Consider the following 27,266-nt stretch of genomic DNA (forward strand, 5'->3'; position numbering starts at 1 on the left):
ATTCTGTTCTGTCCTGTTCTATTCTGTTCTTTTCTGTTCTGTTCTTATTCTATTCTATCCTGTTCTGTTCTGTCCTTATTCTGTTCTAGTCTATTCTATTCTATTCTGTTCTGTTCTTATTCTGTTCTATTCTGTTATATTCTGTTCTATTCTGTTCTATTCTATTCTATTCTGTTCTCTTCTATTCTGTTCTGTCCTTATTCTGTTCTATTCTATTCTGTTCTGTTCTATTCTATTTTGTTCTTTATTCTGTTTAGTTTTGTTCAAATTTCAAGTCTCTTACTTCAAAAGCATAGGACTTTGATACAAACTACCAACCCCTGTTTTACCCCTTTAGGGGTCAAATTTCGTAAAATCCGTTCTTAGCGAATGTCTACGATCTATAAGGAGCCTACCTGCTAAATTTCAAGTTTGTAGGTGTTATAGTTTCGGAGATTTCTGTTCTGTTCTTATTCTATTCTGTTCTGTTCTGTTCTATTCTGTTCTGTCCTTATTCTGTTCTATTCTATTCTGTTCTTATTCTGTTCTATTCTGTTCTGTTCTTATTCTGTTCTATTCTGTTCTGTTCTTTTTCTGTTCTATTCTGTTCTGTTCTATTCTGTTTTGTTCTATTCTGTTTTATGCTGTTCTATTCTGTTCTATTCTGTTCTGTTCAATTCTTTTCAATTCTGTTCTATTCTATTCTGTTCTGTTCTGTTCTTTTCTTTTTTGTTCTTTATTCAGTTTAGTTTTGTTCAAATTTCAAGTCTCTTACTTCAAAAACATAGGACTTTCATACAAACTACCAACCCCTGTTTTACCCCCTTAGGCGTCGAATTTCGTAAAATCCGTTCTTAGCGAATGTCTACGATCTATAAGGAGCCTACCTGCTAAATTTCCAGCCAGCCTGTCGCTGGAGGGGTCTTGTTGCCTGCAGATCTAGGACCCTCCAATTAAAGTGGCTGAAGGCACCCGCAGGGGTTTGGTCGGTATTGCACCCCCAAGTGGATCCTGGATATCACCCGTAAACGGGTTACCCTGCGATACCTGAAAAAAAAGCGTTGCTATAGTTAAAACATTCAATGTTGAGCATTGTGCCACACGATGCGCTTTAGTGTTGTAATTGGAAAATTGTGGTAAGTTAATAATAAAGTATTTGAAATTAAAAACTCAAAATGTAAGAATCCAAGTCAAGACAAAAAAAAATCTAATATGACAAGAGTATATTGGTTTACGATTAGCGCCCTCTATAATCGTAAAAATAAAATACACATCGTAATGGTGGTAATCGGAGTGAATATTGACTGCATCTATTTTTATTTGTATTTAGTAATTAATTAGCGTTAATTATATTATTTTATATTGTGGCCGCGGCCATATCATGCTTTTCTATGTCGGGTGCATCTAAAACTTCTGTTTTGGTCGAGGAGGGTGGTAATCAATGTAAAAAACGTTTACATTCAAGTGCTAGCAACGACCAGTGCAATAAAAAAGTTAAATTAGACGATATGAGTGCAAACGAAAAGAAATCAAACTTCTCAATGCTGAATCCTAGCTCTAACGGTACTGTAAAGACGACGTCGTCGTCGATGAACAAACCCGGGGCTGCCACAAAAAAGCTAGTTATAAAAAACTTTAAAAGTGTGTTTACGATTGATTTATAGTATGACCATGTCATAACCTCCGTGACACCTGGTAATGAATGCGACTATTTTTTCAGGTAAACCGAACCTTCCTGAAAACTATCAAGAAACGACATGGAGCAAACTCCGGGAGGCCGTTATAGCTATTCAAACCTCAAAGGCGATTGCCTATTCCTTAGAAGAATTATATCAAGCAGTTGAAAATATGTGTAGCCATAAGGTAAATAAATGAAAACTTCGTTATAGGTTGCTAATTGAAAAATATTTATTATTCTTACTAGTTCAATGAAAATAAGTATCATATAAAATTAGGGCTATTATGTACATAACCGGCTTCTAATTTATGTGAGGTTAACTTTTTGGTATTTCTGACTCTACCTAAACTCCGGTGCTGCGGGAAGTGCACTCATGCTCTGTTCCACGACTTTCACACGTTATTTTAGAATAAATGTTAGTAAATATTAATATCTACTTTTTAATATATATATTTGCTATACACGCACACAAATATTCATATGAGTTTCATGATACAAACTTGGGTACCTTTGAATAAGATTGAACAGGTTTTTCTTAGTAAGTGCATTCTTGCTCAGACTGCATCTTTCCGTGGTACCCAAGATGTACTTGCTAATAACTATAATTTTTTAATAAATAGTTATGTATGACCCAAATTTTTTAAGTATATAAAAAAGCACATACCACTCATGATCTTGTATTTGGCATTGCTTTAACATTGTCAGATTTGGTTTAGATTTGATGCTCTCAATGCCAAACTGTATAAAAGGAAATATGATAAAATCTTTCAAGAAAAAAAGGAATAAAAAAAAAATATTTTAATGTTTTAAATGCAGCCTTCTAAATCTAACAAATTATCTTTGGAAAAAATCATATATCGCTACAGGCTTACCTTCATACTGTACATATTTTTAGCAAACGCATCATTTCACCCTATCGCAGTCCACTGCTGGATATAGGCCTCCACAAATTTGTGCCAAAAATGGCGTAAACTCATGTTAAAATTATGTATAATGTAAACCATACTTAAAAGATAACCAATATTTATAACATAGTAAATGTGTTTAATTATCAAAAACTGGAAAATGTATTAATAATTAGACATTATTAAATCCTTACAAAATTATATAAGATTTTAAATTAACATGGTTATTTTCATTACTAATTGACTGCAGTCTCGTGAATAAGACAGTATATAATGTTGAAATATTGCTCCGCAAGATAAAAATAAAAAACATAGTAAATATCCTATTTTAAATAGTTTTAGTAATATCAAAGTACTTCATAACTTTATCAAGAAAGGTTATATGTAGGTTATAAAAACACCACATTACCAGTAAACAAATATTAGCATTATTACAGTCAATTAAGAAAATGCCTAACCAAGAAATATTTCCTAATTAATTAGTATTATAATCCGACCATTCCGATAACTAAATCGTTTTTCAGATGGCTTCACAATTATACGTCAATCTGACAAACCTAGTGGAGGCACACGTCAAGTCCAATATTGAGCAATTCCTTTCTGAGAGTATGGACCGACAAGTGTTCCTAAAACGAATGGATGACTGCTGGAGAGCACACTGCCGTCAGATGATCATGATACGTAGCATTTTTCTCTACCTAGACCGCACATATGTCTTACAGAACCCTAGCATACATTCAATATGGTGAGAATTAATATAACTATAATAATAACATAGTCTTGCTTTCAATATTGTTACAAAGAAAAGACATTTTTTCTATTGCACTTAACATTTATTACTATTACAGTGTGTTAGTTTAATACATTAATATTAAACCATTAAAAATATATAATGCTTATTCGAAGTGGTCTCCATTGGCTTCAATTCAAGCCTTTAAACGTTGAGGCCAGTTATCAATAGAAACATGCACTTTTTCCATAGGAAAATTCTTCACTGCCAATCGTATGGATTGTTTTAGGGATTTCAAATTATCATGGCATTTAGAGCAAGCCATACTCTCTAAAACTGACCATAAAACATAATCCAGCAGACTAAGATCGGGACTAGATGATGGCCAGTCTTCAGGTCTGATGAAGTCTGCAAAGTTGGTTTCTAAAGATCGAGCTTTAAGACCCGGTGTCGAGTTTTGCTGAAAGGACCGTTCTTGGTTACTGAACATGGTGTTGTTAAGGCGCTTAACTACCTTCTCAAGAATGGTATCTTGATACACTTGTACCGACCTTTTTCACAAAAATATAGCTCAGTCACTCCTTCATATCTAACACCCCCCCCCCAAACTATTACTGAAGTTGGATAATGCCCACGTTGTACTCTGTTGATTAATTGGGAAGCTTCCTTAGAGCTTTCAAGATAAATATGGTCATTTTGTTCGTTAAAATTGTTCAATTGTAAAAAAAAATTTCTCATCCGTAAACAAAGTTCTTCTGTGACGTTCCTTTACGTATGGCTTAAGTAGTTATTTTGATTTTACCAACCTATTATTTTTTAAATTATTAGTTAAGAAATGACCACGTCTCTCATAGGGTGCAAGTCCTAAGTCATCTTGTAAAATACGCGACATGTTTCTAGGTGCTATCTTCATCTCCAGAGATAAATCTTTTGCTTTTGGAAAGGATTTCTGTGAATTCTTTCCCTTATTGTTTTGATACCCTTTTTCGTACGAACACTACGTGGATGGCTAGATCTTTTTCTACCACAAACAGAGGAGGTTTCATTGTACCTATCAATAGCCTGGAACACAAACGTTTTACTAATACCAAGCGTATGGAGAGTTTCAAAAATTGTATTAAGTACGGAATCTCCTTTGTAGAATGCAATCACACCGATTCGTTTCTCTTTATCACGCCACTCCATCACATCATAAAATATTTTAAAATATATCGGCCCGTAAATGATAAAACACAATGAACATTCATATAAAAATGACAGATTCTAAATTCAAATGTAATATTTTGTTTATTTTCAATTGTAACAGTATTTATGCCTGAACTATATATATATATATATACTGAAGCAATGATTTGCATCCAATTGAATCTGAATTTTGTCTCTGTTCCATTTTCACCAAGTATAAAATTTTAAAAATTCATTCATCTTGTTGTATTGAGTATCTTTGAACATAATTCAAATTTAACAAAACACTTATATGTTATATTTTATTCTTGCTACCATAACAAAAAATTATAGCAGTGCATATAATAAGAGAAGTAAATATTTGTTGTTATAGGGACATGGGTCTCGACTTATTCCGTCACCACATAGCAATGAACACACTTATACAAACTCGTACAGTCGACGGCTTACTACTTTTGATTGAACGAGAACGTTGTGGAGATGCCGTGGATATATCACTACTAAAGAGTTTGTTGAGAATGTTGTCCGATCTGCAGATATACCAAGATGCATTCGAACACAAGTATGCAACATTTATATTTATATTCTGAAGCCTAATAGTACGTATTGTATAACTCAAGAAAGTAGTTTCTGCTCTCCTGTTTGAATTGAAAAATTCTTTTTCTGTTGGATGGTCTATTTATCGAGGAAGGCTATATATATACAATATTTTAGTATGGTTTTTTTGTCTAACTAACGCTTGTGAAACCACAGGGCACAGCTAGTAGTACATATTTATCTATTAGACTTATGTTCTGTGAACTTACACAAATTTAATATATATCAAGAATTGTGAGTGGGACTCCTTCTGAGAGACTTTGATAAATGTACTGGGCCTTTAAGGAATACTAAGCCATAAGTTGGCATTTTAGGTTTTTCTATTTTAAGATATAATAAAATGTCTTAATGTCATGCTCATACTATTGCAATGAGCTTTTAAACCTATAATTTTGAGTGTCAAAATGCTTAATTAATTGATCTGGTGACTTGAAACAGATTGGGAAGCCTATTTCTTGCTTAATTACTAGTCACCTATAATTTGTATATTAACAACATGGTTATTATTTAATTTTATTTAACTTCAAAAAGACGTGTTAAATTTCTTTCAGATTTCTACAAGCAACGGAAAGGCTATATGCTGCCGAGGGTCAGCGGCTAATGAGAGAACTGGCCGTACCTCAATACTTAGCTCACGTTGAGAAAAGACTTAGGGAAGAGAATGAACGCTTACTACATTACCTAGATCCCTGCACTAAGTAAGTTAAAAATGTAAATTTTTTTTCAAAATCAAGCTAGGTCAAGTAAATAATATGCTTAAAACATTACATTTAACTACAAAATATATAATATACTATAAAATAAATTTAAATTACCGTCTATATTATCTATTGAAATTATATTAAATATGTCATATTCCATTCTCCAGATGGCAACTAATCCACACAATCGAGCGACAACTACTAAGTGAACACTTGACTGGTATCCTGAGTAAAGGTCTGGAGTCTCTGATGGATGGACCTCGGCTGCATGACCTCACCACACTGTACAACCTGTTTAGTCGAGTCAAGGAGCTAGGGCTGAATGAGCTCTGCAACCATTTCAATGCATATATCAAGGTATTTAAGGCTTACATTATTATAATCTATGTTATCCATATTTGTCTCCTTCAGATTGATCTTACAGATCTTAATATATTATACAACATAAATAGGAGTTTGCTTAGAATAAAGGAAACACATTTTGATATAACCACATTAGGGTACATTATTTCGTCCAATCTGTAGGCTTCATTGTTACCGCAAACCTTAGACTGAAATTACCTTCCTTCAGCAACATTTATGTTTATAGGACTCCCATAGAAGTAGAATTAATACAGAGATTGCCCAATACACCAATTCTAATTATCTTTTGAAAATACAAATACAAATACTCTTTATTGTACACTATCAGAGAAAAATTTTACACCGTAAAAGAATCGTCTATCAGGAAATCAGTCTAATCAAACAATCAATTATCTTTATTATGTTGTACATAGCCATTTACATTACCAACTAAAGGCAATTTATAAAAATAAAATAAAAAAGGAGGTTGATCTAGAATTAGTATAGTTTTATGACACTTCTTTCTCATTTAAATTATTACAAAATATTTTTAGAAAAAAGGTCGTACAATAGTAATCGAGCCAGAAAGGGACAAGACAATGGTAGGCGAACTATTGGAGTTCAAGGAACAGTTAGACAATGTAGTCAACACCTGCTTTCAACGTAATGACAGGTTCCTATACTCCATGAGAGAAGCCTTCGAGTACTTCATAAATCAACGGCAGAACAAACCCGCGGAATTGATTGGTAAGACATACAATATAAATATGCTTTGTATAGAAAATTTTTACATTGAAAAGGAAAAATGTAGTAAAATGTTTTTATTTGTATAGTGTATTACTATTTCCTTTTATTTCAGCTAAATTTGTGGATCTTAAACTGAGAGCCGGTAACAAGGAAGCCACAGAGGAAGAATTAGAAAGGCTATTAGACAAGATCATGGTTCTATTCCGTTTCATACACGGCAAAGATGTATTCGAAGCATTCTATAAAAAAGATTTAGCCAAAAGATTGCTGGTTGGCAAATCTGCCTCTGTAGATGCTGAGAAATCAATGCTCAGTAAATTGAAACAGGAATGTGGAGGCGGTTTTACTTGTAAACTAGAGGGCATGTTCAAGGATATGGAATTGTCTAAAGATATCAATATTACATACAAACAGGTAAAGTATAAAAATATTTTTTTGTTGTTTTTAATTTATTTTTCATAAGTAAAAACTAACTACAAAATTGGCGTTGCAGTTGAGCGTGAACCTGAAAATATCTTTTTTTATATGACTAGGTTCGCAAAAGGCTTACGGCCCACCTGATGGTAAGCGAATACTGAATTATAGACACCTGCAACACTAACAGCGCCTTAGCTCTAAGACCTGGAGCCAGTGTGAACATGACGTTTCGTTGACAGCACCTGGCCGCCACGGGCGAGGGCGGCGGCCTGGACCTGTCCGTGTACATCCTGACGATGGGCTTCTGGCCGACCTACCCGCCCGCCGAGGTGCGGCTGCCGGCCGAGCTGACGCGCCACCAGGAGCACTTCGCCAAGTTCTACCTGGCCAAGCACTCGGGCCGCAAGCTGCAGTGGCAGGCCACGCTCGGCCACTGCGTGCTGCGGGCGCACTTCGCCCAGGTGCGTGCTGTTCGCTGGAGGACGACCCGCGCTCAACCCTCAGAGCGATTTACTACTTAGGGTCCGGAAACACGATACACAAGCTTTGTGCTAGACCACGCCGAGAGCACGGCAAACATCTGTATGACCGAATATGTGGGGATCGAATCTGCGATCGCTATAACCACAAGCCAGTGCTCTGACCGTTGCGCCAATGTAGTCAAACTGTGGCAGTGTGGTGAACTCAACAGTGAGGGCATGACCGAGATTCTGTATGAATGTACATAAAAAAGCTCAGCCATTATACAAATATTGCTGATGATACTTTAAACAACACCAAAGGAGCCCCAAATACTTTGTAATCTATATTATAAAAGGAATACAATCAACTCAAGTCTCCCACTATGTACTACAAAAATTAGTGATATGTGAAAGAAAAACTTCTGACGCACTATGCAAGATGAAGCGGTGCTAGCTATTTCACACCATTTAATGATAGTTTAATAGATCTATTAATTATATTAAACCTTATAAATTAAATTAATCCACATTAAGCTTTATGTCTCCAATTTCAGGGTAACAAAGAACTACAGGTATCACTGTTTCAAGCCCTCGTCCTACTACTGTTCAATGATGGGGACAATCTCTCCTTTGAAGAAATAAAGACTGCTACAAATATAGAGGTAAAATAAAAAAATTATCGACAAGTTGTCCAAGTCCATCAGTGACTGACGATTTTCTACGTCAACCGTAGCCTGTGGACGCCTACCAGCATCGCAAGCGCGTTGCTGATCCCCAGATGCTCAGGCTACCTTACCATAGCAACACAATACAACTTGAGAGCAGTACTATTCTTCTAACTTTCTGTAAGGTTGAGGTACTTCCCTGGTGTCGGGTGCATTCAAAGAAATTAACAGCTAAAGATTATTATTATTCAGTGCAGGATTATATTAATAGTAAAGATCTGTGGATTAAGCGACGCTGTATTATATGCAAATTTAATACAATTTTGCTGTGTGGTTATGGCAGTAAAGAATATAACCATCCCCTTCCACCATCTTGTTATGGGTGTTCATAACACAGTTTCACTTCCACTTTGGAACTTAAAAAGCCGACCGATGGCGGGACAACCATCCAGTTGCTGGCTTTCAAATACATAGGCCGAAGACGTCTGCGGTTTGACAGCCAGCCATGCGGTCACCATCCCGCCTACCCAACGTCGTTACTATGGGCAAAACACATGAGTTTACGCTATTTTTGGCGTGTACTTGTGGAGGCCTATGTCCAGCAGTGGATTGTGATAGTTTGAAATGATGTATGATGTAATTATATTATTATACCAGCTATATGCCAGTGAAAGGCCCGTCAAAATTGGCCCAGCTGTTTCAGAGATTAGCCGGAACAAACAGACACAAAAATTTTAAAAAATGTTATTTTGGTATATGTACCATATATACTTCCATATGTAATTAGTAAAAATCGGTTATTTTAATATTACAAACAGACACTCCAACTTTATTTATTTCTATAGGTGTTAATCACACACAAAAACACACACACACACACACACACACACACACACACACTCATACTCACACTCATACTCATACTCATACTCATACACACTCTCACATAGATATGAAGTAAAAATGAGCATAACCGCACACACTTTATTACCCCCCAAAAAAGAAAGACAATATTGTTACTATTTTTATAATATTCCTCAAGTAGATTTACACCTGTTATGTACGTAATGTATGCTATGTCTTATATCTCACAGTAGAAGACGCAGGCAGCTGTATCACAGTCTATACTATTATGGCTACCAACGTTAACTTGTATATGTTTCTGTTTAAAATGTGAATACTTAACGTGCTGTAAATTGTTTCTTCTTCTTCTTCTTTTATAATTGGACTCCCATAGGAATTGCCAAAGTCAGAGTGTTTTCCATCAATTACTTTGAAGACTCTGCTCGTAAGATTAGCGTTGTGATACTACAAGGTTATGTACGGTTTGCTTCACACCACTTATTCCTCTAAAAAAAAACAAACACAACCAATGTTAGTATGTTAGAAAAAAAACATCACATTTTAATATTGTTATCTAAAATAAATGTACTTAAAATATCTACTAAGGGAGTATTTACATGCGACAGAATAGATTTAAAATCGATAGGACGGGGAATAGATGGAGGTAGATAGTCGAATAAAGAACGGTTTTTTGGGCAAGAGAAGAAAATGTGATCCAATGTGCCTTCATCCAAACCACACTCACAAATAGAGTGGTCCCTAGTTCTCTAGCATAGGCATCCGCACTCTCATTACCAGCTATTCCACTATGGCCTGGAATCCATGCCAGCGCTACTTGAATATTTTTAGAATGACAATCAAAAAGTAACTGCCTTATTTTTAATATTATTGGGAACTTATTTCTTGAGTGAAATTGGTAAGAAACAATTGCCTCCAGAGAGCTTCTGGAATCCGAGAGAATAATGGATTTATCTAATTGGTGGGATTCAATAAATGAGAGAGCTTCTAGGATAGCTAGTGATTCTCCTGAAAAAACCGATGAAATAGCTGGGAGCTTGAAATTCAAAATCACATTAACCCTCGGAATCCACACTGCTACACCCACGCAACTATGCTCATTCAATTTGGAAGCGTCTGTAAAAATAAGCAGCCAATCTCTAAAGTGCTCATTAATGATTTGTAGAAACTGATAGTTGGAAAGAATGGAACCCTTATTACCCTATTGGAAAATTTAATATTATATTCGGAGAGAATACAAGAGATTTAAAAGGCGTCTCAAATAGAGGATTAAGTCGACATTGAAAGATGGGACAAGGTAGGCGAGCGATTTTTCGATAGCTGATCACAAGACATGGAAGATTTTTGTGCATCCAATAATTTGAGGAAGAAACTAACTGTGACAGATAATGAAGTTTGTCAATAAGTGGGTGGGAAGTAGATTGAAAAATTTTGTATACAAACCTATCAGATAAATATTGCCTTCTAAGTTGAAGTGGTGGGTCAACACACTCAACTTGAAGAGCATTTATGGGCGATGACCTCATAGCACCTACAACAATACGAAGAGCTTTTGTTTGAATTTTATCTAGCGATTTCAGATAGGTTCTACTGCATGGCTCAAGGAGAAACGATCCGTAATCTAAGTGACTACGAACTAGAGAATTGTATAGGAGTTTCTGGGTATATGGGTGAGAGCCCCACCATACACCAGAGAGGGCGCGAAGAATGTTTATACTCTTCTCACATTTTTGAGTGATATGGTTGATGTGATGAGTACCGTTCATCTTAGAGTCAAGATAAACCCCCAAGAACTTAACACAATTCCTCATTGGAAAAACCTGAAGATTATTGTAAATACTAATATTCTGGATGGATCTAGAGCGCGAGAAAACCACCACTGTACTTTTTTCCGTTGAAATGGATAGGCCATGTCTATCCAGCCAATCATTTAAATAATTAACGGCAGAGTTCATGCGAGCGGAACAATCTGAAATATTCTTAGAAGAAATGTACATTGCTATATCATCTGCATATTGGAGAACATTGCAAAAGCAATTAATGGAAAGGTCTAAGTCATATGTATAAATACTATAGAGGAGAGGGCTTAGCACAGAGCCTTGGGGTAATCCTTTCCATACTAACCTAGGGGGTAGAAAAGAATTTTGAGAACAGATAATAAGAGAGCGAGAAGAAAGATAGTTGAAAATAAAATTAGTCATCTTCACTGGAACACTCAGCTGGAGCATTTTCTGCCTGAGTATCGGAAGAAGCACGTTATCATATGCAGATGATATATCAAGGAACAATCCTACCACTGATTCATTCTTCGAAAAAGCAATGCGTATGTCGGTTATAAAAGTTCCTAAACTGTCGGTGGTGCTATAACCTTTTCGAAATCCGAACTGAGTTTTAGATATAACGCCTTTACTCTCCATTAACCATTCCAGTCTATTTTTAATCATGTGCTCTAGAATTTTTGCTAAAGTAGCCGAGAGAGCTATTGGGCGGTATCCATTGGGGTCTAAGCTATGTTTTCCGTGTTTTAAAATGGGCAAAATAATTTGAGTACGCCATTCTTCAGGAGGGACCTCAGATTGGTAAATGGCATTCATAAAATTTAGGCATACACTTTGAGTTGCTGGACCGCTTCTGAAAATAAAAGAATAGGGAATCCCATCTAACCCTGGAGAGGAGTCTTGAAGAACATGTAGCACTAACTGAAGCTCCTCCATAGAGAACGGCGAATCGAAGTAGTCTGTTGGTTGAAGGGACGCAAAAATATGAGTAATACATTCCTCAAAGGTTGGGGCAGATAAAGGTGCTAACTTTTGTGCAAAAGCATTTATCCACACAGATGTATCATTAGACTGTTGAGAATCACATACAAAGTATGCCCCCCTAAATTTTCTGATATTATTCCAGACCAAAGAGGAATGGGAATCCGGGGACAGACTTTCACAAAAGCGTGACCACGCAAGTTTCTTTTTCTGAGCAAATAGTCTAGTCGCATCCGCTGCCACCTTTTTATAATTAAGAAAATTTTCCATAGTCATGGATGATGAATATGACCGTTCAGCAGACTTACGGAGTCTACACATAGTAGTGCATTCTGCATCCCACCACGGAGGAGACAGTCGTCTATGATTTTCAGTAGTTTTTAAAGGGATTGATGTATCTGCAGAACGTATAAACACATTTTTAAAATGAGTATATTGAGAGTGAACATTCTCACAGGTGATTGGCGGAATATGACTAACTTCATTATCGGTGGTTAATGCAAATTTAGACCAATCTGCCTTTGCCACTTTATATTTGAATCTGGGCCGGCCGGTAATAACATTTAATCTGGAGGAATAGGTTATCGAGATGGTTATTGGGAAATGATCACTACCAAAACTGCTGGGTAATACTGCCCAAGAGAGTGAAGGAGATATTGAAGGGGAACACAGTGACAGATCAACTGCACTCCTCGGATTCTGTAGGGGGGAGACACGTCGGGTAGGAGAACCATTATTAAGTATTACCAGGTTATTGCTATCTATTAGATCCAGTAGTAGTGGGGACATATTGTCATTAAAATATGATCCCCATGAGGTGTGATGAATATTGAAATCACCTAATATTATAAGGGGAGCAGGGAGTGAAGATATAATAGATGAAAATTCGGATAAAGCTGAAGAAGTGGGACTAGGGAGATATACTGACACAAAAGTAATATTAGAAGAGCGGACAGCCACGACATTTATATGTTCACTATGTACAGGTAGAGGGACATGACAATATATACATTTATTGGAGACAAATAAAGCAGCTCCACCATGGCCATCATTTCTGTCATCCCGGAAACATGCATAACCGGGAACTCTGAAGCGAAAGCCAGGTATTAACCATGTTTCCTGGATAGCTAGAATTGATGGGTTGAAAATATTAATTAAGTGAATAAGGTCATGTTTTTTATTTCTAATACTACGGCTATTCCACTGGATCAGCTTGCTTTCCATTATTGGACAATAGAGTAGTTAGCTGAGTCAAGCTGGTGAGAGTTTTGTTCGGTAGTCCGGTGTCACTAAACCGGGAGATAATATTAATAAGAATGTTGGCGAGTTGTTCTATTAGGTTATCATTTGGAGATAAAGTTTCCTGTGTCAAGGCACATCCATTAAGAGTCTGTGAGATAGGTTCCCTCACAATATCCCGATGAGCTAGTTGGTCATATCCTGGAATAGCAGTGGGGATTGGCCGGCGAGCGGTGAATGTAGTTTTTTTGTAAGATATGCTTTTAGAATGGTTAGAATTGGGAGATGTTGACATAATATTGTTGTTAGGAGAGGATCTAACAGTGTCTGCAAAAGGGCTTAAGGCTTCTTACTTGGGGAAATCTGGCTGAAGCTTCTAAATATGAAATACTCTCTTGAGACATTACTAATTTGATCGCCTTTTGTCGGGAATGCTCTGGGCAAGATGTATTGTTTGCATTGTGAGTACCAGAGCAAAATAGACAGGTTGGTGTTTCTACTGTACAAGTTTCTCCTTCATGCATCTGAGCACATTTGAAACATCTTGGACTTGACCTGCACTGTGCTTTAACGTGCCCAAATCTACAACATTTGTTGCACTGGATAGTGGGTAACACATAGGTTTCTACAGGTAAAGAGGTAAAATAACAATAAACATGGGGAGGGAGTTTCTGTCCAGTAAATGTGAGGACTACAGACTGTGTTGGAATCCATACAGGAGAATTATGTTCATTAATCGATTTTCGACTTAGTCTCCGGGCCTTGACCACTCCCCGATAACCAGAGGGAACTTGTAAATTCGTTACTAGTTCTTCCATGGACCATTCAACAGGTACTGCACGGATGATGCCCATGCGAGATACGCTGTAACTGGGAATAGATGCAGTATATCCAGAGCTAGTAAGAACTGTTAAATCTAAAAAGGAATTAGCCTGCTGTGACGTTTTGAATTCAATCGATACGCGATTACGCCCAATACGCTTTATGCCGTCGATCACAATATTAGTTACTTTATTTTTGTGTAAAAACTGACCGAATTGAATAGGCCGCAGAATAGCTCCACTATTGGGATTAGTTTCTGTTTTGGAAACATGGACAATGAAAGGGGCAATATCCTCGGTCGAGTATAACCTCTTTTCATTTTGAAATTCCGGCGTGACATAATTCAATTGAATGGATGGTGTTTGATGAAAATTATTAGTGGGTCTTTTAGGTTGGGATAAATTAGCATCGCTATTAATTCTTTTTCTATTATTAGTTTCATCTATTTCCATTGTTTGGGAGAAATTACAGGAACCTCCACCAGGGTCAGGGGGTTCGGAATCCATAATTAATTACTTAAATATACTTACGCTTACAATATACACGACAAAAACAAACAAATAAGACTATACACACAGTAAAACTATACACAAAAACTAGAAAAATAAGCAAAACTTTACGCAACAACGAAAACACTTGTAATTGTCACTCGACCAAAGAGCAGAGTCTGTAAATTGTTTTGTTAAAAGGAGTGAATAAATAAATGATTAAAAAAAATCCTCCGTACATGGACCACGGGGGGTAGGGTGTTAAAAACATGTATATATAGTGACGAGGCTGCCGCAGGAGGGCGAGCTGCGGCGCACGCTGCAGTCGCTGGCGTGCGGCAAGGCGCGCGTGCTGCTGAAGGCGCCGCGCGGCCGCGACGTGCGCGACGACGACCACTTCGCCTTCCACGCCGACTTCACCAACAAGCTGTTCCGCATCAAGATCAACCAGATACAGATGAAGGAGACCGTGAGTGCACCTCCCATACGCCCTCTCTGTAATCGCTACTGTTTAACCACTTCATTTTAGTCGGGAAACTGAAATTAAAATAAAATTAAAAAAGCTTCCAATTGACTATTTTTTAAATATTGCTGGTATTTGGGCAGTGTATTTTAGCCCATTTTAGTCAGACTCCTGGAATACAGTTTCGACATTCTGTTTATTCTATCAAAAAAAAAAAAATAGGTGCTGAAGCCCACTTCTTATACTGTCACAATTTTTTTTATTTGTTTATTTTTTTCTTTTACTTGTTTTAACTTCACTTTTTATCCTTTGAAAATAAAAAACTAAGCAAATTCCACTATCTCCTAAAGAGATGCTATAGTGATACCTATTTAAATGCCTTTTCCCAGAGTGAAGAGCAAAAGGCGACAGAAGAGCGTGTATTCCAAGACCGTCAATATCAAATCGACGCGGCTATCGTTCGAGTTATGAAGATGCGCAAAGCACTCTCACACAACCTGCTCATCTCTGAGCTTTATAACCAACTCAAGTTCCCCGTCAAGGTATAGTTATGTTAAACTTGAGGTTATTAAGGGAAGTTCAACAAGAGTAACTGCCTATATGCGCATTTGAATTTCGAACTAATTGCTATAGACTTGAGACAATTGAAGGTAGTTCAAACACTTTTAACTGCATATCGGCTCATTTGAATTTCGAACTGAAAGTCATATAACTTGCAAATTTAAATTTAGAACTAACTTCCATAATAATTACGCATTTGAATTTCGAACTAATAGTCAAACAAATTAGGCTCATTCTTTGTTAATTTGACTATTAACGACTAGCTGACCCACTTGTGACAAAAACTTGTATAGGTATTTGTCGTGGTCCAAGTGGTTGGGCTTGTGTGTGTTTCGGACCCCTGACACAGACGAAAATCCTACTGGGGCCGTTGATTGTGAAGTTTTTATTTATTTATCTCTCTAATCTAGATATAGTCATATCTAGACTCAGCTTATCCTCTAATTGTTCGTCAATAAACAACATATTGAACACATAAATAGTTATTAAAGTAACAATATTTTTTTTATATTTCCAGCCGGCCGACTTAAAGAAGCGGATAGAATCACTAATCGACAGAGACTACATGGAGCGCGATAAAGACAACCCCAACCAGTACAACTACGTCGCGTAGTTATTCCCCAAACGACCAAGACCCCTCCCCTACGAACATACATCAACACCATCCATACCAAGTCGTCGCTTTTATTGGACAATTACATGGGTTCATGTCCGAATTTTCGTTTTTCTTCCCAACTTATACTTTACCTCGGGCTTAGTGATTTAAATAGAAGTAACTCCGCTTGGAATGTTTGAATTACATTTAAGAGTTTCAACTTGTGTACATACGAAGTGATAATAGTAGAAAACGTATAATAAAGTAATAAATATAACGTTAATTATATTTATCTTAATATCTGAATGCGTGAGAAGTTTACTTATTACACCATATCATACACTCCTGTACTAAACTTTCATTTTTACAATGAAACAACTTTTTCGGATTTTATCGCAGTTTATAAAAATTTTTAGAGCCTGGCGTTTCGGACACTACAGCAAACATGGTGACGGGATTACTGCTGGAAGACCACAAAAAGTTGTTTCATTGTAATGAGTGAAATTCGCGTAAACATTAGAAAACAATAAACTTACATTTTTATCAGATTTCTGCTTTTTTTTTAGTAATAAAACACGCAAACTGACAGTGATTCTATGAAGTATGTATATGAAATAAAATTTATAGTATAGTTAAATAAAGAAAAATTAAGGGCAGAAAACTTTTCTGAGTGTAAGCACTACAATGGTCTAACTGAAACGACTAAAACTACCCACACTAGCGGCATGTGTGATATTAGACGATGACCCTCCTGACTGCCTGAACACTGAATAACTATTATGCAGCGTGTAGGTTGTGTTGTAATATCATTATTGTCACTTCACACGCCACTTAAGTTTGTACATTTTGTATGTAATATAATTTCGCTTTGTGACCTCCAGTTGATACACAAGAAAACTATGAACTGTATTGGGTGTGTTACTATCAGGAGGGATCACCAATAAAAACTATTTATAATTTTCCGAATTTGTTTTATTTTCCATTTCTATAAGAATGTTCACAGAAATTAGAGTAATACTCTAAAATTAGTATTAAAATTTTCAATGAAAAATAGTTATAATGAATCAATTCAAATATTTTGCAAAGGCGTTCAAAAATAATTAACTTATATTAAAAAAAAAAAAAAAAATTCGTTCCTACAAATCGATTTACTTATAATAAAGATCTTTATTTAAATAGCAGATCACTTTATTTACAATTAATATTAATTAAAAAAACAACATTTATTCACAGGACCTAGGGAAGACTGATTTACTGCAGCGATTGTTAGAGAGGGCAGTTTTGTGGAATAATATCAACATTACAACTATATATATTTCTATGCATAAAAACAAGTAGACTAGAAATAAGAAAACTAAGTTTCTTTTAAAGAAAGTTATTTTTAACGTTAAGTAGAATTGTTAAATATATATTATAAAACCACATTTCTCTTGCAATTGTATGGAAGTTTTAATATAACGGGAAATTTTTATTGACAGCTGTGATATAATTCTCATAAAAACTAACAATTATAAACCGGCAGCAAATTAGCTTGATACCAGTTTCAAAAAGTTCCTGACCAATGTAAATTGAGCATTTGCCAAGATGCATGAAAATGCTGAAACGAGCATAAACATATAAATTTAGATAATGTTAAAAGTTCGTTTCTTATTTACTTTAATTCATATCCTACCTAGTACTGCCCTATACTGATTTCAAAGTTGATCTTTCCAATGATTATCATTTACAGATTACCAACGCTATTCACAAAGAATAAGTACAGCATTAATATACAAGGGCAATAAAGTTATATTAAAAGAATAGCTAAAAGTTAAATGCTAAATTCCGTATCTGTAGATGCCATCTGGTGGTATACCACCAAGTATAAAAAGGGCGAACACATGAATAAAGCAATAATGAATATTAATTACATTTTTAATGTATTTTTTCCAGAATAGACATTTTGTTTTTTCTTACTTTATATTTCAAAACTAATATGTCTAACATAAACCTATTTTTAAAAATTATATAAATAATTTTGAGCAAATAGCATCAAGATTACGAAATAGCTCGTTAGATCAAAAGGTTTTTATTAAAAGTATGTCAGTTCATGTTTTGTCTCTTCTGTGTTCGAGTGTCTTGTTGATGTTTTTTCCAGACAAATCCTATGTCTCTCTGCACCTAGCTGCGTTTATTAGCTGTCCTATATTTTACTACAATACTGTTACTTGATATGTTATTAACTCATTTGTCTGTGATTTTGAACACTGTGTCGAGGTGGTCCTTGTGATAATCCAATTCTTCGGTGAGCGCCATTGCTAAGGTGTTGGGAGTAATCTCTGTATCTAGATAGTCACGGAGAAGGATCTGTAACAAATATTCATTTTTAAGTAGGTACATGATTAAAATATTCATATTTGTAATGCTTTTATTCTTAAATAATAACTGAAGACGGGCAGCAGCGTCTTCGGTGCGACAAAAAGACCCAAATTTAAGTTCTACGCAGGATAAAGGTCAGCCCTCAATATTCGTACCCATAGATTATAAACATAAATAAATACCGTATTACATACACACACGCGGTCGTCTGCTCCTACGGTAACCAACTTAATGTTTGTTTAATATGTCGCAGTTAACTGAAGTAGAAATATTACATACATAAAAAAAAAACAATATTATACTCAGACGGGAATCGAATCCACAACCCACTTCAAAATGCGCTAATGGGCAAATCGTGTATAACAACTATAGAGAGCAGTGACCTGCGGCGGCACGGAGCCCCCGTGGTGCAGCAGGCGCGCGCGCAGGGCGCCGCCCGCCGCGCGGGACAGCGGCGTGTAACAACTATAGAGGGCAGTGACCTGCGGCGGCACGGAGCCCCCGTGGCGCAGCAGGCGCGCGCGCAGGGCGCCGCCCGCCGCGCGGGACAGCGGCGTGTAACAACTATAGAGAGCAGTGACCTGCGGCGGCACGGAGCCCCCGTGGCGCAGCAGGCGCGCGCGCAGGGCGCCGCCCGCCGCGCGGGACAGCGGCGTGTAACAACTATAGAGAGCAGTGACCTGCGGCGGCACGGAGCCCCCGTGGCGCAGCAGGCGCGCGCGCAGGGCGCCGCCCGCCGCGCGGGACAGCGGCGTGTAACAACTATAGAGAGCAGTGACCTGCGGCGGCACGGAGCCCCCGTGGCGCAGCAGGCGCGCGCGCAGGGCGCCGCCCGCCGCGCGGGACAGCGGCGTGTAACAACTATAGAGAGCAGTGACCTGCGGCGGCACGGAGCCCCCGTGGCGCAGCAGGCGCGCGCGCAGGGCGCCGCCCGCCGCGCGGGACAGCGGCGTGTAACAACTATAGAGAGCAGTGACCTGCGGCGGCACGGAGCCCCCGTGGCGCAGCAGGCGCGCGCGCAGGGCGCCGCCCGCCGCGCGGGACAGCGGCGTGTAACAACTATAGAGAGCAGTGACCTGCGGCGGCACGGAGCCCCCGTGGCGCAGCAGGCGCGCGCGCAGGGCGCCGCCCGCCGCGCGGGACAGCGGCGTGTAACAACTATAGAGAGCAGTGACCTGCGGCGGCACGGAGCCCCCGTGGCGCAGCAGGCGCGCGCGCAGGGCGCCGCCCGCCGCGCGGGACAGCGGCGTGTAACAACTATAGAGGGCAGTGACCTGCGGCGGCACGGAGCCCCCGTGGCGCAGCAGGCGCGCGCGCAGGGCGCCGCCCGCCGCGCGGGACAGCGGCGTGTAACAACTATAGAGAGCAGTGACCTGCGGCGGCACGGAGCCCCCGTGGCGCAGCAGGCGCGCGCGCAGGGCGCCGCCCGCCGCGCGGGACAGCGGCGTGTAACAACTATAGAGAGCAGTGACCTGCGGCGGCACGGAGCCCCCGTGGCGCAGCAGGCGCGCGCGCAGGGCGCCGCCCGCCGCGCGGGACAGCGGCGTGTAACAACTATAGAGAGCAGTGACCTGCGGCGGCACGGAGCCCCCGTGGCGCAGCAGGCGCGCGCGCAGGGCGCCGCCCGCCGCGCGGGACAGCGGCGTGTAACAACTATAGAGAGCAGTGACCTGCGGCGGCACGGAGCCCCCGTGGCGCAGCAGGCGCGCGCGCAGGGCGCCGCCCGCCGCGCGGGACAGCGGCGTGTAACAACTATAGAGGGCAGTGACCTGCGGCGGCACGGAGCCCCCGTGGCGCAGCAGGCGCGCGCGCAGGGCGCCGCCCGCCGCGCGGGACAGCGGCGCGGCCTCGAAGTGGCGCCTCCACACGCTCCAGGCCAGCGCGCGCGAGATCAGGTACGAGTAGTACTTCGCGCCGTAGCCGATCAGGTGGCTGAAGCGGTGCTGCCACGCCTCGACAAATAAAAGATAACTATATAAACATGCACAAATGTAAAACAAAATATGGACAGCAAAACTTTTTACAGAAATTATAATAATCATTGTAATAAAACGTAGACAAATTAGTTTAATAGTACAGCTTGCATAAGTTGTCGTTAAACAACCTATGAACAAATTCTATCACAATGGTACTTCACTTATTTATAGCTCAAAAATTATAGGATTAGCTGAAACGGTAAATGAGGAAAATTACAACACGGGTTGTGTTTCTCAATTAATTCAGAATTCCTCAAGGAAGGATATTGGGTCCAGTTCGTTTTCTAATTTATATAAATGACATACCAAAAGCTTTAAAGCAAATAAGAATCCAGATTGATAAAATATAGTAAATTATTAAATTATTAGGTCTCATTGAAATAACAATTTTAGCACAGTTTATTTTTTGTCAATTGAAAGTTTAAAAGTACACAAAAATTCATAAAAAGCTCTTTTTTGAATATAAAGTTAACCTTTTATTGAAATTTTGTAAACTCGGGGAGAACGTTAAGGCTTTCTAAGATTCTTATTTTAAAAAGTACAGTTCCATTAACACTACTAGTTGAATTATAGTTTACTAGACAATTAGTTAACTTGTGGAGGCCTATGTCTAGCAGTGGACTGCAATAGGCTGAAATGATCATGAAAAAAACGATGAGGCAATCAGTAGTTTTGTCTTAAATTGAAACTAACTTACCGTATTTTCAACATATGGTAGTCCGTAGTATCGTTTTTGCACCTGACGAAGCACATCCGTGGAATCGTCACACGCTGCCTGTTCGCCGTGATACTGCTGATCTAGCGCTGAGTAGAACACCTAACAATGGAACAAAACCTTTATACCTGTGCATTTATGCCATATAGCGATAAAGTGAATAAAAAAGTTAGGCATACCTGTAGTTGCATCTCACTGGCACCAAAGAGGTGTTTAGACGCGCAAAGACGATGCAACATATCTTCAGGCATGGGCTCACGAGTCTGAAAGTGGCGCGCGAAGCGACGAACGACCTGCGGAGAACATTATAATTAGCTATTATTACAGTAACTTGGGTAAAAAGATATAAGGGAAACTGAATTAAATTGTAAGGGGGTGACGAATTGGTACTCTAATATTGATTTTCCAACAAAGCCAAGATGGCAAACAGTTAATTGTATAAAATTATTGGACTTATTCATAAAATTCTTCTCGTGATAAAAGCTGTACTGGTACACGGAGGGCAGCTCGGCGAGGTCGGTGGCGCAGCGCGTGCCGGCCACGTGCTGGTGTCGAGTGCCGAGTGCCGGTGCGACTACAATGCCGCAGACACTCACGCTGGGGCAGGCGGCGAAGTGCTCCATGAGCACGGAGGGCAGCTCGGCGAGGTCGGTGGCGCAGCGCGTGCCGGCCACGTGCTGGTGTCGAGTGCCGAGTGCCGGTGCGACTACAATGCCGCAGACACTCACGCTGGGGCAGGCGGCGAAGTGCTCCATGAGCACGGAGGGCAGCTCGGCGAGGTCGGTGGCGCAGCGCGTGCCGGCCACGTGCTGGTGCGGCGCGCGCGCCAGCATGGAGTGCAGCGCGTGGCCCATCTCGTGGAACAGGTTGTCGACGGCGCCGGGGCCCAGCAGCGCCGGACCCGAGCGGTGCCCGCCGCTCAGAGACAGCATCACCACTACGATTGGGTTCTACAAGCAAAATCCTGTTTTAGTGTCTGTTACTATCGAGGTTTATTCTATCGATCACACCTAAACATTCTGTCGGTGTAAGCGACAGACTTCTCAGTTAGAATTGACATTTCTGGTAACTTAAAATTTACGAATACAAATATACTCTATTGTCTATCTAGTTGCTCTATTGGAAGCAATTAATCTGAATAAATGAATGAATAAATACTCTATTGTACAACTAGAAAGAATAAAAAATTCTTCTTCTTCTATTGTACAACTAGAAAGAATAAATTGTTGCTCTTGTAATTCTTGCAATTTTAAACTTGTTTGCTCTTGTGATTCTTGCAAAGCACTACGAACTTCAACCTTTTGTTGCTCTATTAATTTAATTAAACTTCCTAATTGAAGAGCCACTTGAGAGTCTGTAGAAGCTACGGTGTCGCTGATGGGCGTGGTAAGGTGGGCGGATCCAGTGGGCGGGGCTTGAGTCAAAGTGGGCGGGGCCTGAGTCCAAGCGAGCGGGGCCTGGGTCCCACTGGGCGGAGCCTGGGCCCGAGTAGGCGGGGCCAGAGGGCGTGGTTAGTGGGCGGGGCATGATAGGCGGGGTCAGTAGGCGGGGCTTGGTCCACTTTGTGTGGTTTCAATGGTTGCCGCTAGATGGCGCTAGTTTCTGTGTGTGTTCGTAACAATAACATGAAAATATGCAAGAGGAGAAAAAAGCAAAAATATGTCAAAAAAAATATAATAAAAAATACAATGTCTTAATTTAGTTCAAGAATTCGGAAACGCTTAATAACAGATATATAGAAAAATAGAAGAATATCTTGAAGTACCAATAAATACTCACTTGATAAGAGCCATCAGGAAGCAGCTTCCCGCCCTGTATGGTGAAGTGGCAGTCCTGGTGCGGCTTGCCGGGCCGCTCGTACAGGTCGCAGTAGATGTGGCCCAACAAACCCTCACTTTCATGCATCACCGCCAATTTGTATACATCTGGCGACCAGGATTCGCCTGACAATGGACAAGTGTGATAAACGTTATACCATATAGAGCAAAACTGCTTGATTAATTTTAATAATTCATTAGGACGTTACGGAGTCTATTCAGGATGTAAGGCAGTACAATACCAGGTAATTACTAGTAGGAAAGAATTAATTTGTTGAAGTTGAAAAACGAGATGAACCAATATTAATAGCAAAGATTAACTTTAATAGAATCAGATTTAAATTATCTTAAATATACCTTTAAATTTGTCTGGCAGCTGATGTCTAACTTTCATTATTTTAACTTACCCGGCAACATATCTTCCGGCTGTAGAGTGATTCCATATAACTCCTGACACAGCATATTCAGGCCTTCCATGCAAGCACCCAAGGAGAAGTACGGATTAAAGTCTGACGTCGCTACGTTCAGTAACTGCGTCTTCGCTTTATGCGTGTAATATGGTGTGTCCCAACACATCAATGCATCCTGGAAACAAATTTCATTATTATGATAAAAAAGAGATGGGAAAATAAATTTAATGTTTTATGTATTAGGTTTACCTGATATGGCGTCTCTTTCTTCTTCATACGCATCATTGCTTCGAAATCGATATTGGCGCGATCGTACAGATTGTCAGACAATATATCTAAAAACTGTCGAACGTTGGTCGCTGTTTCCATGGTACTTGCTTTAATGGCTCTAAAAACAAACATATATAATTTTGTGAAAAAAAATTAATGCATTTACACTTGCACGCGCAATGTTATGTTAATGTATTTTATTATTTAGCCTAAATAGGTATATTATAGTACCAAATATTTCATCATTACAGCCTATACAGTCCACTGCTGGACATAGGCCTCCACAAGTTTACGCCAAAAATAACGTGAACTTGTTTTGTCCATAGTCACCACGCTGGGCAGGCGGGTTGGTGACCGCAGTACTGGCTTTGTCGCACCGAAGACGCTGCTGCCCGTCTTTGGCCTGTGTATTTCAAAGCCAGTAGTTGGATGGTTATCACGCCACCGGTCGACTTTTTAAGTTCCAAGGTGGTAGCGGAACTGTGTTATTCCTTATATCTTACGACACCCACGGGAAGAGAGGGGGTGGCTATAGTCTTTAGTACCGTAGCCACACAGTACACCAAATATACCAAATATTTAGTATGAACAATTTCTTAAATAAGCGTGGCAGAGTAGTAGTGGTATGCTGTGTGGCTACGGCACTAAAGAATTTAGCCACCCCGTCTCTTCCTGTGGGTGTCGTAAGAGGCGACTAAGGGATAACAAGGTTCCACAACCATCTTGGAACTTAAGAAGCCGACCGATGACGGGATAACCATCCAACTGCTGGCTTTGAAATACACAGGCCGAAGACGGGCAGCAGCGTCTTCGGTGCGACAAAGCCAGTACTGCGGTCACCAACCCGCCTGCCCAGCGTGGTGACTATGGGCAAAACACATGAGTTCACGTTATTTTTGACGTAAACTTGTGGAGGCCTATGTCCAGCAGTGGACTGTATAGGCTGTAATGATGAGTAGTAGTGGGGAGACGTGGAGAGCTCACCTGTCCGCGTAGCACTGGAACCCGCAGAGGCGCGCGAGGCGGCTGCGAGCCCTCAGCGCGGCGGCCAGCAGGCGCTCTTGGCGCGCGTCGGGCGCGAGGTACAGGCGGTAGGCCGCCTCGCGCGCCGCCGCCTCGCCGCACTCCGCGTACACGCCGCTCACCAGTACGCTGTCGCCCTCCGCGCTGAAACTGGCACACCGACACACTGATACAGAAGAATGGGAGCTCTGTCGGAATACCCAGCACCTATCCCATCCCTCCGACCTGCTGGGCCAACGACCTACGTAAGATTGCTGGTGGAGGCTAGATGGGGGTTGCGGAAAACCGGGATATCTGTGGTGAACTTGGGGAGGCCTATATCCAGCACTGAACTGCGATAGGATCAGGTAATGTTTTCTTTGACTCAGAGATAAAAATTAATTTTAAAGAGGTGTAGCGTCTGAAAGCATAGTTAGCAAAGCAAACAGTACTACTCCAAGCTTCATCTGCAGCCATCTGGTGCCCAGAATAAAAATTGTGTTCCAACTGATCCATCACAGCTTTGATTTTAAATGTCAGTTAACTTAGATAGTTGTGATAATAATAATAATAAATTCATAAACTGGCTAACATACTTTAATGGCAACACAAGATGTTAAAATCTTATTTATAATAACAATATTTGATAGGCTGCAATTTGCTTGAACTTGGTTAATCTTAAAAACTCCTAAAATTACATCTATTGTTGCGTGATGATGAACACACCTATAATAAAGGGTTATACAAAATATTATCATAGTATTCTACAATTCATAAATGCTAATTCTACATCTCAGTAGTATAAAGTAGACTTACAACTGTCTAACATTTTGAGGTACAGCAGATCTAGGGACTCTCCTTGGCCTAGCTGCACCTGCCATAAATTGCTGGCCAGTTTGCAAGATTAAGTCGTTAAGAGCAACAACTTCCTGTCTTGGTCCATCTGGTAGCTGTATACCACTTTGTTCAAAATCAAACAAGAACAGTTCAGCAAGATGCCGATCTCCACATGTGTTTCGTTCCACTGAATCTCTTAAAGCCTCATATAAACCCTTGTGTGTATTTAATCTGGAAATCAAAATCGAGATTATTATATTTCATACCAAATGTTTTGTTTGTTGTTTTAAGTTCCATTAACTGACAACATTATAGTTATCGTTTACACAGTTGTCTTTTACTTGTATTGTGTACCTACTTTTCTACAACTCCACTAACACTAATACAAGCTTCTTCTGCTGCACTTGCAAAATGTGACTGGGGGTGTGCTATTCGCACAAATTCCGCTAAATCTGCAACTTTGCATAGTGTATCTGAAAGCTCATCAAATATATCCACCATAGGCCTCGTAGGATTTGACGTGGCTTCTTCTATGAGCCGATCTGTAGCTGCTATTGCTTGGTCTTTTAGTGTATAAAATCCTTCAAAGCTAATGAGCTCAGGTTTGTTGAAGAGACCCTAAGGAAAACATTACAAAATTATTTAACTAATACAAATGATCAAAACTTATATTTTGCATAGATTGTTGATTCTCACAGTTCTTTCTCTCAAAGAATCGAAGATAGGTCTGGATGTAGGTCTGGTGTTGAAGGCCGTGGCAAGTGGTGACCATGTGCTCACATGCTTTCTTCCTAAACCCCATAGTGGCTTTAGTAATTTCATGGTGTCTTACATAAACCTGGAAAATATTCATCCGTAAATTACAATGTACAGTACTTACGTAGTATTCTTGGCCAGAAAATTTTCTGCAATAATATAAAATATAAAGAACAAACATCACAATAGTACATTTTTCTGTATTTATCTGCTGACAATGTCTTTAAAGTCGAATTTTAAGGTCTCGGATATCAGTCACAGTATCATAAGCCTTCTCGATGTATCTGTGGCTGCTAGTCGGAGACCTTTCATTATCATTATCATTTTACTTCTTGCTTACAGGTTACAGAATCGTTCACTTCATATGCATATTATTGTGGAAAATTTGCAATAAAAACAAAACAAGTTTTATCTTATCAAAGCATTTTCATATAAAAATTATCTACTCAGTAGAACACAAATATCGAATGAGAGTAAACACATCAGCTTTTATCAATCTCAACTTATATATAAATAAATGAAGTTTGTGAATTTGGGTGTAGGGGTTAATCTAGTTTCTCTCTAATTTCTCTTTGAAAATTTTTTCACCCATAGAAAGCTAAGCTACTGTGTCAACGCTGAAATTACGCTACTACACTATTTACGAGAATTATTACTAATATTTACGATTTTATTTTTGTGTTACCCACACATTAGGAATTCTAAACATTTTTGAATATCATATCAAAAATTGACCGCTCCAGCGGGATTCGAACCCGCGTCTCCGACTGATCGTGTTGCTTAAACCGAAAATAAAAATCATCATATCAAAAATTTCGCTCTAGCGGGTACATCGTTCCATAGCTTAATTGGCTAGAGCTCCGACACGGTCAGTCGGAGACGCGGGTTTGAATCCCGCTGGAGCAGTCAATTTTTGATATGATATTCAAA

At 39.5% G+C, this 27,266-nt stretch overlaps 3 protein-coding genes across 5 annotated transcripts in view; 2 read left to right on the forward strand and 1 right to left on the reverse strand.

Annotated features, from left to right (window-relative positions):
- Positions 1-27,266, forward strand: part of LOC123658013 (low molecular weight phosphotyrosine protein phosphatase-like) — a 479,256-nt gene that overhangs the window by 287,550 nt on the left and 164,440 nt on the right. The window lies entirely within an intron of this gene.
- On the forward strand, positions 1,237-17,157 carry LOC123657897 (cullin-4A). Its single transcript, XM_045593392.1, has 13 exons — positions 1,237-1,620; positions 1,700-1,842; positions 3,087-3,307; positions 4,851-5,039; positions 5,626-5,772; positions 5,943-6,132; positions 6,672-6,864; positions 6,977-7,278; positions 7,521-7,742; positions 8,297-8,404; positions 14,875-15,045; positions 15,429-15,581; positions 16,118-17,157. Exons 1-13 carry the CDS (start codon positions 1,371-1,373, stop codon positions 16,211-16,213), a joined length of 2,385 nt encoding a protein of 794 aa, XP_045449348.1. The 5' UTR covers positions 1,237-1,370; the 3' UTR covers positions 16,214-17,157.
- LOC123657920 (mitochondrial intermediate peptidase) lies at positions 17,566-26,402 on the reverse strand. The gene is made up of 12 exons (XM_045593409.1): positions 26,277-26,402; positions 25,939-26,198; positions 25,560-25,811; positions 24,726-24,914; positions 23,721-23,859; positions 23,469-23,646; positions 23,024-23,187; positions 21,973-22,194; positions 21,424-21,537; positions 21,227-21,346; positions 20,323-20,505; positions 17,566-18,541 (listed from the first exon to the last, which is right to left on the reverse strand). Exons 1-12 carry the CDS (start codon positions 26,400-26,402, stop codon positions 18,419-18,421), a joined length of 2,070 nt encoding a protein of 689 aa, XP_045449365.1. The 3' UTR covers positions 17,566-18,418.

The sequence above is a fragment of the Melitaea cinxia genome, chromosome 1, assembly GCF_905220565.1.
Source record: "Melitaea cinxia chromosome 1, ilMelCinx1.1, whole genome shotgun sequence".
Lineage (NCBI taxonomy): Eukaryota > Metazoa > Arthropoda > Insecta > Lepidoptera > Nymphalidae > Melitaea > Melitaea cinxia.

Excerpts from the sequence above, each read along its gene's own strand:
- LOC123657897 (XM_045593392.1), top strand. The coding sequence starts at position 1,371 with ATGTCGGGTGCATCTAAAACTTCTGTTTTGGTCGAGGAGGGTGGTAAT. Across the intron at positions 6,865-6,976 it reads CAAACCCGCGGAATTGATTG|CTAAATTTGTGGATCTTAAA; the intron begins GTAAGACATACA and ends CTTTTATTTCAG. Across the intron at positions 15,046-15,428 it reads AGATACAGATGAAGGAGACC|AGTGAAGAGCAAAAGGCGAC; the intron begins GTGAGTGCACCT and ends GCCTTTTCCCAG.
- LOC123657920 (XM_045593409.1), bottom strand. The coding sequence starts at position 26,402 with ATGAAATTACTAAAGCCACTATGGGGTTTAGGAAGAAAGCATGTGAGC. Across the intron at positions 21,538-21,972 it reads ACTTCGCCGCCTGCCCCAGC|GTCGTTCGTCGCTTCGCGCG; the intron begins GTGAGTGTCTGC and ends TGTTCTCCGCAG. Across the intron at positions 18,542-20,322 it reads GGGGCTCCGTGCCGCCGCAG|ATCCTTCTCCGTGACTATCT; the intron begins GTCACTGCCCTC and ends TATTTGTTACAG.